Source organism: Notechis scutatus, chromosome 1, assembly GCF_049901735.1.
Source record: "Notechis scutatus isolate UNSWTSFEM ecotype Mainland chromosome 1, rNotScu1.2, whole genome shotgun sequence".
Lineage (NCBI taxonomy): Eukaryota > Metazoa > Chordata > Lepidosauria > Squamata > Elapidae > Notechis > Notechis scutatus.
Genome location: NC_142009.1, coordinates 50,734,067 through 50,747,515, shown reverse-complemented (window position 1 = coordinate 50,747,515; position 13,449 = coordinate 50,734,067). Strand labels below are relative to the sequence as shown.

At 37.0% G+C, this 13,449-nt stretch overlaps 1 protein-coding gene across 3 annotated transcripts in view; it reads left to right on the top strand.

Annotated features, from left to right (window-relative positions):
- Positions 1 to 6,581, top strand: part of LOC113420441 (spermatogenesis-associated protein 7-like) — a 48,879-nt gene extending 42,298 nt beyond the window's left edge. For 2 of the 3 annotated variants that reach the window (XM_087952429.1, XM_087952437.1), the window contains exons 10-11: positions 2,107 to 2,161; positions 4,461 to 6,580. In XM_087952429.1, coding sequence (XP_087808555.1) covers positions 2,107 to 2,161; positions 4,461 to 4,562 — 157 coding nt within the window. In that variant the 3' untranslated portion in view covers positions 4,563 to 6,580. Of the gene's footprint in view, positions 1 to 2,106; positions 2,162 to 4,460 lie in introns of all 3 variants that reach the window. The other variant, XM_087952441.1, reaches the window with a different exon arrangement.
- The last annotated feature ends 6,868 nt before the right edge of the window (positions 6,582 to 13,449 follow it).

Genomic DNA, 13,449 nt, shown 5'->3' with positions numbered 1-13,449 from the left:
TAGTACATATCCCAACTTTCTGTGTGGAGGCAATTATATTACAGAACATAAGCAAAACTCAGGAGCAATGTTATCTCTCATTAATTGTCTTAAAAATGGATGGGTGACATTCCATAATGTGGGTGACATTGGAAATGAAGATTGCTTGCCAATATAGATTAAAGAAATTATTTTATCTCTCATCATCCTTTGTAGCATATGGTAGAAACAATAGCTTCAGTAGGCTAAAGTTTGTTCTGCATTATGAAAATGCTTTTGGTATAGATCCCTATTGATTTTTCTCCTTACAATGCAACACATATTTTTTTAAACCATCACAATCACATTTACTATTTTCTGGAACTTTTTTAACACCAAAAGTTTAGGAAACAATACTGACAATACATTGGAGGAACACAATATTGGGGGAGGTTGTTCCAGTTATCACAAAATTGGTTATTCCAAGGTGCAAACTAAATAGTTCATCAACATTTGGATTCTGCTTTGTTGAGCAGAACAAATAAGGAATTTAAATTCAGGAAATTTAAATTCCTTCCAATGCTACATATTTTTAATATTAGGGTCAAATGTTAGAGAAAATAATAGCTCAACTACAGCATTGATAATTGTTTGAATGCTGTTTCATGTTATGCATTCTTTATGCATGTGCATTTTTATAAATATGTAATTATATATTTGATACATACTGTATATATGACACATATATGTTCCTTATATGAATAGAAGGAATGCTTTAGTTAAAATGTGATGGCTTAAAACATGATTGTATCTGTACTTTACATAGATGATGTGTTAACTGGATAGAAGCATTCCTGTCAAACAGACAACAAATGGTCAAAATCGGGAGCATCCTATCAAATCCAGTACCTGTCAATAGTGGTGTCCCCCAGGGCAGTGTTCTAGGACCAACTCTCTTCATACTCTACATAAACGACCTCTGTGATCATATTAAGAGCAATTGCGTTCTCTTCGCTGATGATGTAAAGCTGTTCAATACCACAGACAATACTGCTACCCTACAAAAAGATCTTGACTATGTATCTGAATGGTCAAACAAATGGCAACTTCAAATCTCAACAAATAAATGCTCTGTCCTACATATTGGCAAAAAAAATCAGAAAATAAAATACAAGCTGAATAGCCAAGATCTTGTTGATGACCCAAGCTCTGTAAAGGACCTTGGAATACTCACCTCTAATGATCTAAGTGCTAGAGCCCACTGCAACTACATAGCCAAAAAGGCATTAAGAGTTGTTAACCTAATCCTACGTAGCTTTTTCTCTGGTAATATCACACTACTAACCAGAGCATACAAAACATTTGCTAGACCAATACTCGAATACAGTTCATCAGTCTGGAACCCTCATTACGTATCTGATATTAACACAATTGAGAAAGTCCAGAAATATTTCACAAGAAGAGTTCTCCACTCTTCTACTCGTTGTAAAATACCTTATGCCACCAGACTTGAAATTCTAGAACTAGAAAACCTTGAATTACGCCGTCTTCGGTCTGACTTAAGCATGGTATATAAAATCATACATTGCAATGTCCTACCTGTCAATGAATACTTCAGCTTCAACCATAACAACACAAGAGCACACAATAGATACAAACTCAAAGTAAACCGCACCAAACTTGATTGCAGGAAATACGACTTCAGCAATAGAGTGGTCAATGTCTGGAATACTCTACCCGACTCTGTAGTCTCTTCCCCAAACCCCAAAAACTTTAACCTTAGACTGTCTACTATTGACCTCACCCCTTTCCTAAGAGGTCTGTAGGGGGCGTGCATAAGCGCACCAACGTGCCTACCGTCCCTGTCCTATTGTTTCTCTTATTCTTTTATTTTTCTTATATGTACCCATTTCATGTATTCACAACTATGTATACACTTATACTTATTATCTTGTAAACAATTGGCAAATAAATAAATAAATAAATAAATAAATAAATAAATGTTCAGCAAATATTAGATTGCAGCAAAATACATGGCTTAATCAGTGAGGTTTATCAGTGAGGAAAATATGAGTGGGTTGTAAGTCTATGCACATTTATTTGGTGTAAATCCTATTGAACTGAAATTTGGTTCTCTTTCCTTTTAAGATCATTAGGTGATATTATTCGGATGCATATTATCAACAAGTGTGACCTTGATGAGGTGAGTAATACTCATAAAACAATGCAATGTATTCCAGGAATAGTCTTATGCATATCTAGAAAAAATTATATTATTTAGACTACTACACATTAATTAGGAGAAGAAAATCAGGTGCCAACATGAAATGAATTATATTGGTAATAAGCTCAAAAGGAAAAAATTGAAATGTTTTCTTATATCTCCAAAGTACAACTGAACAAAACAATGTTTGATTGAATAGGTAGCAATCTACATTCTGGAATAGCCAAATGAGGATATTTCTTGCAACATATATTTGGATTTTGCATTTCTGCCATTTGACACAACAGATAAGGTCAGAGAGAAAGTTTAACTCTACTTGTAAGACATGGATCCTTTCATACATTGTTAAATTGTAAAGCCATGGGGAAAATGCTCAACTTCTCCAAGTTTCAAAGCGTCCTTTTTAGGATAAAACCTGTACTGATGGCACAAGTCACATATTGAACAAAACTGCTGAGAGCTGCATATTCCAACAGAAATACAAAATGTATTGAAGGTGTAGTAATAATTCTTCATAGCTTTGGATTCTTTATATTAATCGAATGATTATATACCATTGAGACAGTTTCAACTACTAGTAGCAATATAGATTTTCTTCATCTCTCTCTCTCTCTCTCTCTCTCTCTCTCTCTCTCTCTCTCTCTCTCTCTCTCTCTCTCTCTCTCTCTCTCTCTCTCTCTCTCTCTCTCTCTCTCTCTCCTTTTATCTAAATTCTCTTTTCATCCATATGTATCTTCCTCAGTCTCAGGTCCTCTACCAGAAGTCTGGCGGTTTGAGGGTTCTGTGCAGTATCTTAGCTCTTTCCTGCCCTGCACTCTCTTTTGGACAGAGAGCTCTAATGTTGTTCCTGTGATTTGTTGGAGCTCCCAGCTTATAGTCATAGCCCTAATTCTATCATCACTGGCACCAGTTTGTCCTTTACTTTTCACATTCTCTCCAGTTCCTCCTTTAGGTTCTGGTACATCTCCAACTACCCAACTTCTTCCTGAAGTTGCTGTCACTTGGCACCACTGGATTTATCACTCCTACTGTCTTCTGTCTTTATTTACTACCATGATAATCTGGTTGATTGGCTAGTACCTCCCTGTCCATGTGGATCTGGAAATCACACAGAATCATAGCCAGTGGTGGGGTTCCAAATTTTTTCCTACTGGTTCTATAAGAGCGTGCTTCGCAGGACAAGAAGCAATCGGTGGAAACTAATCAAGGAGACAACCAATCTAGAACTAAAGAGAAATTTCTTAACAATGAGACCAATCAACCACTGGAACAGCTTACTTTCTCAAGTTGCGGGTGCATCAACAATGGAGGTTTTTAAGAAGAGATTGGATAGCCATTTGTCCAGAATTGTATTCTGTATTCTGCTTGTGCAGTGGGTTGGATCAGAAGAGCTTCCAATTCTATTATTCTAAATACATTCTGCCCTTAGGAAAGTGAAGCTTGGGTACATCAGGAGAAATGTAAAAGTGCTAAGTGCTAATACTGGTTTCCTCCTGCAATTTCAAAAAAGTGTAAGATATTCTGCAGTGTTCAGCAAGTGTGCCCAGTCCTGTCATCCAGTTTTCTTTGATATTCTGTTGGTTGATGATAAAGTTCTGAAGTAGAATATTTGAAAAATAGTTTTTTTACTAAAAGGATTCACTACTTTTATGGAGGGTGAGGGCCAAATTTGGTCTTGAACAACATGTTAAGAGCCAAAAAGTGGATAGGACATAAATAAAACTTGCTTTAATTGAATGCTGATAATAAAATCACCTTTCTGTGTCTAATCAATTAATCAATTTCCTCTTGGTTCACATTAAAAATTATAAATTTGTTGGAAGCTTTAATGGAATACCAGATCTCAAAACTTCTAGGATATACAATTCAAGCTTTCCAGCCTGTATCTGGTTCATTGGACGTTCCTGCTCTGAATTACAGAGTTCCTATACAGTTCATGTACTTGACACTCCTTTTATTCATGTTATATTGGGGTATAAAAGCACTAGAAGTAAACAAACTGCAGCTTCATTAGAGAGATGAAGAGAACTAGAGAAGAAAGTTCGATTGCACATCTCTGGTTCATTATGAGCTACCACATTGCATGAGATATAATGACATATTTGGACACTGGGAGCTCTTTAGGTTGAAATTATGCCTGTGCAAGAGATATTTTTAGGAAATTAGTCTGACCTAAACACTTGGATATAGCTATAGTAATAATAAGCAGCCCCAAGAGTCCAATTTTTTAAAACCTCTCTCTCTTTTCTTCCCTGTTTCCTTCCCCACTTTTTTAAAGGTAAAAATACAAAGAATTTTTCAAGCCCTGGAGGAAGATTTGAACATTTACACTCATCTGCCTGATTCATCTGAGTTACACTGCCTTGAAACATTGGAATAGTGGCTTTAATATAAATTATATATAAGCCCTATCTATAGCCTTCTAAAGTATCATGTTCAAATGAGTAAATATTTCATAATAAGCATAGGGGAAAAAATTACTATGCCAAGAGCAATTTAGATAGTACAATAAACCTTAATTAATCTGCTAATACGAATTGGATTTCTAAATTCCTCTAGGCACAAGTATTTTTGTAAACTGTATTATTAATCAGGTTCTCCATTCTTATGAACACCAACCCTTCTATAGGCAAGTCTGGCACTGTCCTTTTAGATACATAATTGTACTTAAATAGCTCACACTGAGATAGTTATGAACCTACTTCCCCTGAGTAGAGAATTAGCATGTGTTGACTATAAATATCTAGATAGCAATTTGGAGACTTAGAATTTTCTGTATCTTTTCGTTGCCATCTATTGCTCCTCCATATTTTTGCAGTTCTGGAATTGTAAATCATGCAACTTCTCTCAAAAGAACGTAAAAGCGTATTTGCTATCGAATGGTCTGTCCTGAGTTTTGAAACCTAGCAATGTTAGCTCTACCAGAACAACCATCTCAGATGTTAGATTGCGGGATTAAGTAATAAATTTATAATTCAGATCCCTTTTACCTAGTAGCATTTGTACATTGATCTTAATTGTTTCATTGTTATAATTATTTGGCTGAAAAGCTTTTATTTTAAAGAGCATTAAGACTTTTTAGGTAGCTTTTCATCATGTGATATTTACAATTTATATAAACAATTTATATTGTTTCCATATATGTATCACTGCATTGTTACAGAAAGATGATATCAGCAAAGGGTCAGCAATGTGGGTTTACAGAACCCAATTGCTGATTTCTCGAATCATCAATATCTTATAATATTATCAACTAACAAGACTTGATTATCTTGTTGAGGAACTTTGGTCATTAAAAAAGTATGCTTTTTTTCTTATCTTTGGAGATTTTCAGTCACCCAGGTCAATTTTGGGAACAATTTTTTGGGACAAATTTTTTTTTTTTTGGTGCCCATTTAACAGCCTGTAGGGTGACTCCTATATGTCAGTCATCACTCAGTGATGGTTAACCATTTTGTTGTTGTGACAAAGTGTGTGCCTATGCGCGCATTAGCACGTGCACGTGCCTGCACTCATAATGCAATGTGACCCCTCCCGCTCGCCCTGCCCCCTGTGAATGCGCACACAACCCCCGTGCTCTCCCTGCCCCTCCATGCCTGTGCGCGCGACCTCCCTGCATGCTGATTTGGGCCTAGTAGACCTCCCTGCAGCCTCCTTGGAGCAAAAACAGGCAGCAGGGTGGGGTGCAGCACGGCTGCCCCACGGCCCGTTTTTGCTCCCAGGAGGTTGCAGGGATGCCTACTAGACCCAAAATGGGGAATGTGGGGGGCCCATGCTGCCTCCCCCTGCACTCTCCCCACCTCCTGCACATGCGCAGAAGAGACCTGAAAATCAGCTGGCTGATGGGAGGCGCATGCGCGGTGGAGCTGAGCTGGGGCAACAGCTCCTGCCCACAGAGAGGGCTTTGCATATCACCTGTGGCATGCGTGCCATAGGTTCGCCATCATGGTTATAACATGTTTGAAACAATTACCTGTGCCTTACATTTTAAAGTAGAAAGATGGGTACAAAGAGATTAAATACATATTAGTCTATTTACATTTCAGCTTAATAGTGAAATTGTGTAAATGTTTATTTAGAAATCCTGCTGAGTTAAACATGCTGTGCATCTAGGAAGCTGGAGAACCTTCCAGAACACCGTTATGTGTATATACGAAAAAGAAGTCTCATTGTTCAAGTAGATATTCCTCCTATGATGATCACACTAATCTGCTACCTCCCTTATGTTAACTCAGTTCCAAACAGTGTCAGTTTTTATCAGAATGAAAGCAACTGGGAAAAATAAATTCATATCAGAAAATCAAACTGGTTGATTTCAAAATTCTTTAACATTTGCATCCATTGCAGGTATTCCATTTTCTGATGAAAAATGCCCCAAAATAATGCAGATTGCAGTCATGTGATGGTGGGAACATTGCAGCTGGTCATAAATGCAAGTTGGTTGCCAGTGCCTAAAATGTGGTCACATGACTATGATGTGTATGTGTGCACATGACTGTGATGTGCAGTTGTAACTTTGAGGATGGTTTGCAAATAGCTTTTTAAAAATCTATTGTAACCTCAGAGTTGTTAAATGAAGACTATATGTAATAGTGTAATGTCAGACCTATAATCAATGTTCTTTATGCATGTGCATGAAAACACATCAAGAAACGCTTCTTTTTACTCTACATTTTAAAGGTTAAGATTGTTTTCTCCTGCATTTCCCTCAAGAGCCAAGACTTGATCAGACAAAATATGTAATCTTTGTCAATAGGTCAAACTCTCTGCTGGATTTAACTGTGCTTTTCTTTATATACAAAAACCCACAACAAATTTAAAATCAATATAATGACAGCATGATTTAAAATGAAGGCACTATATAAATTCCCTGTAGCTTTCTAGGGGATTACTTAATTTATATTAGTTACCTAGCCCTGTTCTAACCAAATTTAGAAAAACCATCCATCTAAATTATCTGAAAAGTCTGTAGAGGTGTTCAAGATTTAAATTGAAAAGGTAAGGCTTTTTCTTTTAGCTCAGAAAAACCTTTGGTACAAAATGTGCAAAGATATCAGAATATTTATACTCTCACTCCCCAAGATTCAAACAGGAACTACAGCAGTGTAGAAAGAAGGTTCAAACCTGCTCCAAATAAGACCAAAAAACAATGACATTGTTGACACTCCTTCTTTCTAGGCTCTTCAGTACTTAGCAATGATTGAATTCAGTGTAAGGTCACTTGATTAATTTCTGCATCATGATTCAACTATTATATTAACTTGTCCTTTCAATTTAGGGTCAAGTACCTTCAAAGACAATTTTGCAGATCTGGGCTGCAAAAATGTGGGCGTTTGGCTAGAGAGCAAAAAATCTGGAATTTCCTGCTGTGTATACTTTTTAATTAAGGATTTTGATTACAATAGTAAAACTGAACACAACCTAAACTTAAAAGAAATTAAACAGAAAGAAAAACAATACTAAGGATAAAAAGCCCCAAGAACCAAGAAAAAAAGACAAGAAAAAATGATCAAGAATTAAAAAAAGAAATACATAAATAATTGCCTTCTAACCTTCACTATAGCAAGACTAGACAAATTAGTAACTCCTCTAAAGTTATAAGGTTACAAACAGGTATCTCTTCATCCCATACCACATTCTTTATCCATAAAGCATCAACTTTTCAGTCCTGGTGTCAGGTAAATTTCCTGAAAGCTTTCTATAGCCAAATATCTTACATGGGAAAAATCTGGATTTGATGTAAACAAATTCTATAGTAGGCTTTATTTCCAAAATACCAATTGCTTTACAAAGTTTATTTCTCTTCCAAAGAGCTTAACTTGCTTCCAGCTTATTAGAAATTATATTTGATATTGTCTGGGAGGATGATAGCTTGCACACCAGTTCTTTTCCTTTTTGTTCTTCTTATTAATGTTTCATTAATGCCAACTGTCACAGAAACAATTGTATTTGGGCTTTATTAAGGAGTGTTTCCCAGCTCGTGCAGGAAAGGCAAAAGAGCTAATCTTAGCTATTTTTAAAAGGAGTATATTTAAAACCTCAGGGTGCTGAGATATAATTGGTCACATAAATCAGCACAACTGTTAAAATAAATGAAACCACCCTGATTAAAACCAAACCTACTTGCTAGTAGTAGGCAATTCATGCCTTTTTGCAACAGCTTATTTTCTTGCTTTCTAACTGCTCAAGCAGCTTCTTTTCACTAATGAAGATTAGACAAAATTCTGACATATTTATATATCTGTGTCCCCATACATACACACACCCCTTTCCCATTAACATCGGCTATCCATTTTACAGTATTTTAAAACTTCTACTTCGGTTGTGATGTTAGATTTGGTATAACAGAGCAACAAATATCTTTCTTTATCCATATTTTTCTTCTTACAATGTCTGCAAATTTCTAGCCAAGGCTCATAGTTAAAAAGAATAAATAGAGAGATTGCACAGAGTAGTATTTACATCAACTGAAAATAAACTAAAGCAGGAACATAGTGTAACGGGTTTCATCAGATTGCACCTAATATGTACACCATACAAGACTGCAACAATAAAATCAATAGCTGTTCAGTCTAAGCACACCTGGAGATGTCTCTTGTCTTGTATTTGCACGGTCTCCAAGGAAGTTTAGATGCACAGTTACCTTCCATAGAAATATTGTAAACACAGACTGAGCAGGCTAGCCCAAGGTCATGTATTAATAGCCTCATTGTGCAGATGCAGCGGCATCTGCAGCAGGATCCATGCATGTACTACAGAGGCAGGCTTTCAACTCTGCACTGCTGCAACTGGAATTGTGATTCCCCACCCCCACCCCAATCCTCTGCTGTTATAGGGACTGGATAGTGTGAGCAATTTAGAGAAAACATGCCCTCTTCAGCTCCGCTCAATTTACTGAGAAAGAGTAAAGTGTTTTATTAAAATCAAGGGGAAAGTATCATGGCTTAATATTAGAAAGTATTTATTTATTGCAATATTTATTCACTTGTATACCTGTTCAGTCTAAAAAGATATTAAGCAGCATACACAAACAACAGAAACAATGCCAGTGCAGCATAGACAGTAATGCGTCTTACAATTATAAACATTTAACAAAAGTTAGGAAAATCTTAAGTTTGGTACTGTAACATAATCGGCTTGAACATTTTTATAGATGTTTCGGGTCTTTAATCTTACTGCACTTTTCATATTCCTTAAATAGCCTCCAATCAAGAGGCGCTTTTATGCTTGTGGAGCACCATCATAGATGGAGCTCCCCAAGTGATTTTGAAAGTGCATAAAGTGGAAGAATTTCTTTTTGAGACTTTTGAGATTATAGAATATGTATAATTCCATATTCCAGGTTATTAATTTGTCCCAGCATTCAAATATAGGTACATTCATGGGTATATACTTGTACTAGGGCAGGGGTATCAAACTCAAGGATTTGGGGCTACCCTGGAAACAGTGGAGGACTGGCCTGTGGTGCATCTGCCAGCAAAAATGGAGCTCAGAGGGCTGCATGCAGCCCTCCCAGGCTCCATTTTCTGCCGCAACAGCTTCCTGCAACCCTCTGCCAGTGGAAAGGGAGCTCAGGGGGACCACACACTCCATTTTCGCTGGCAGAGTGCTGCAGGAGGCTGTCGTGGCCAAAAACATTTGTGCTGGCAGAGGGGTAGCAAAACAAACTAAAAGCAAAACCACCATGCTCCCCCAGGCCTTGCCCCCCTCACCCCCTGAGGTCAAACACAACCTTGATGCGGCCCTCAATGAAATCGAGTTTTGACACCCCTGCACTAGGATAAATTCTTATAAAATTCTGACAGAGGTTTCAGAAAGCGTAGAGAGGATGGTTAAGATGATAGAATAGGTCAACAGTTACAACATTTGTACCATCTTGCATAAATATTATTAGAACAGGACAACAAACAACTCTGAAGTTTCCTACAAGCTTCTCGCTTCTCCTTGTTCAAATATCATCTGATCTATGATGTATAAAATCTGCCAGAAGATGTCCCTCTTGTGACATTTCCCTTACAGTATTTTACTTCCTTTATGCAGAAATGGAAGCATCATGAAAAGCAAAATATTCAGCAACATGTAAAACTGACTTATTAATTTGTAAGTTATAATTCAGCAATTTAAGAGTGAGATGACAGAAGCACTCATAAAAGCTAACTAATCCGCACTAGTTTAACTAATCTGCATATTTAAAATACTTGTCAGTATAATTACCAACAGAAAATTTGTTAAATTTATATTTGGCTTTTTTGTTGATTCAGGTAGAAACTGCACTGGAGTTTTACCCATTGAAGGCAATTGTATTGCAAACTGTCTCTGAATTCTCAGCATCTTGTTACTGACAAGCCAGAAATAAGCTTTAGAAGTTACAGCTGGATTTCAGAAAGAAATTCCCTAGCAATTCCTAGCACTTTTCTCACTGAAGCAATTTACTATATTTTCTAATGACTTCTGCTGGCAAATGTATTAATTTAATAATATTTGCATAGTTGCAAAGATAGGGCTACATAGAACTGGGCAGCAAACATCCAGATACAGTTATTACAGTTGATGGCAACCAGGAGTCAGGTTTATGTTTTCTGCCAGTTAATGGTCATCTGAGTTTCTCCATCCCAGATCTAGAATTACTGTAAATTAATCTAAATAAATAAGCTTTACATTTAGAGCAATTAAAGATAAGATTTTATTTGATGTTGGGTCTGTAATATGGCAACCCCGTGTGGCAATATCCTGAACTGCATACAGTATATCACAGCTTGGTTATTGCCATGCTTCTAACTGGCTCATCTGGGATGGAATAAGATTCAAAGCAGATGTTTGCAACTTTCTTTCTCATAGGGATAAAGATATGTGTTTATTTTTCTTAAATGCCTACATTTAAATACTGCTTTGACTGATGGTGAGATGATGTGCTACCATACTGGTATCGATTTGTACCTCCGTTTGAATTTTGGTTGATCTGTCTCAACTTGGTCTTTCAGAAAGCTCCTGTTTCGATGATAAGAAAAAGATACAAAAACTCCTGTTTCAAATATTATTCACTACATAGGCTTGGAGGGTGAGAACTGCTTGATTTTAAAGGTTGTTTGCCTGGTGGGGAGTAGTGGGGTGACATTTATTAAGGCTCTATAAGCAGCAAACTATTTGTTCTCTTATTTCATCTCCCTAGTTATTTATAACCTGTTAACACTTTTATTTTCTTGAATAAAAACAGAAAAACTAATCCTGCAAATACCATTCAAGTAAAATGAACTAAACGAAATGGTAAAACAATGGAAAGGGTTAAAATAAAGAAATTAAATTTAAAAAAAACTACAATAATTTGGAATTGACATGTCTTTTTATAGGACAAGAATGTGAGCTACAGGTTAAACCAGTTTTTAAGTGAGTCTGTTTAAATAGGTTTGATAATTTACTAGGTATTTATCCCACTTTGTATTTTTGGTCAACTCAAGGTGACATAATGTACTCCTGCCTTTTGTTTTTTCCATAACCCTGTGAGTTTGGTTGCCAACTTGCCACGATGTAAAAAAAAATATGTCGAGACTCTAGAAAGAGTGCAGAGAAGAGCAACAAAGATGATTAGGGAACTGGAGACTAAAACATGAAGAACGATTTCTGGAACTGGATATGTCTGGTTTTCTGAAAAGAAGGACTAAGGATGACACTATAGCAATGTTCCAATCTCTCAGGGGCTGCCACAAAGAAGAGGGAGTCAAGCTGTTTTCCAAAGCACCGGAGGGTAGGACAAGGAGCAATGGATAGAAACTAATCAAGGAGAGAAGCAACCTAGAACTAAGGAGAAATTTCCTGATAGTTAGAACAATTAATCAGTGGAACAACTTTCATGCTTAAAGGATGAGAAGTAAGTCTCCCAATTTCTAGCCCAGCACTATAACCACTACACTGTGCTTCCAAATTCTTTCTTTCCATTGATTTAGGGCCAATTCAAAGACTGCTGATTGCAGTTTGCATTTATAATCTTGATGAAAACGTTGCATGCCCTACCTTAAAATATTACAATATAAAATTTATCTCGAAACAAATGTTGGTCCAGATGTGCTGCACAATACAACTTTCTTGTTGCTTGCCTTTTTCTTCTTTTTTCAAAATGCTCAAATAAAGACCAGAGGAAGGGACTAACAGGATTTAGGCAGTGGCTATTCATTTTAAAATTTTATTTATTTTTTGTCTGCCACCCTCTCACTGTCAAGCAACTCTGTTTTAAAAGTGCTTGGCTACTTCCGGTTTGTCGGCTTCGCGAGCGGCAGGGATTTGCGAAGCTGCGCGATCCCTGCCGCGCTAGCCGTTTTTGGGGCTCCGACCCAGACGGGTACGGAGCTAGGCTGCCCTGCAGGGGCAGCTGAAGGTAGGGGGATCCGGAGAAGGGACTGGGGTGTTGCAGACCCCTCCTGGCCGGCAGAACCCCCTTTTCCCAGGACGGTGCAGCGGCGGTCCGTAATGGCCGCCACAAAGAAGCTGGCAGCCGGGTAAGAATGCGCAGGAGGAAGTGGAGAAAGTGCTTGAGAGGAGAAAGTTTTTCTTGGCTCCTAGGACTCTAAGACATATTTAATAAAATTCCTGAAAAGTATGACTTTCTGAATAATACCTGCCAGAAGAGGAAAAAAGCGGCTGTTTGAAGGTGCTGAAAGGATAGCTTTCCCTCTTTTCCTACGGAATAAATAACTGGATATTAAGAAACCTATTTTTAGGTGAAAATTGGTTTTAAGCGATGAGTGGGAAGAGAGAGGATTAAAAAGAAAATATTTGTATGCTAAGACTTTGTTGGAGCAGATGCCTTAAGGATTTGAAGACTAGAATATATTGTAATAAGATTTTAAACAGATTTGGACTTTCTTTCTCTTTGATTGATATTACCCCAGAAGGAGAAAGTGAGAACTCTGCCTTGGTTTGGACTGATTGATAACTTTGGGACTGTTTTATCTTTTTTATTTTCTTTTGAATATTCTGGTTGTTGTAAGAAGAAAGAAGGAGAAAAGAAAAGAAAAGATTTATAATGGCTCTTTCTGTTGAGGAACTAAGAAAAGAATATGAACAAGCAAAAAAAAATGGTAAAGATGGTGTGGAAGAAGCTTTTCTTTTCTTAGAAATGGCGCTTACTAATTATCAACAAACATTACAACAGATGAAGACAACAGAGGAACAAGAAAGAAAGGAAGGAGCCATCTTTAATGAATCTCAGAATTTGATCCAGAAAGAAGGAAGAGAGAAAGAAAAGAAAAGAAGAGAAAAGAAGAAAACTAAAG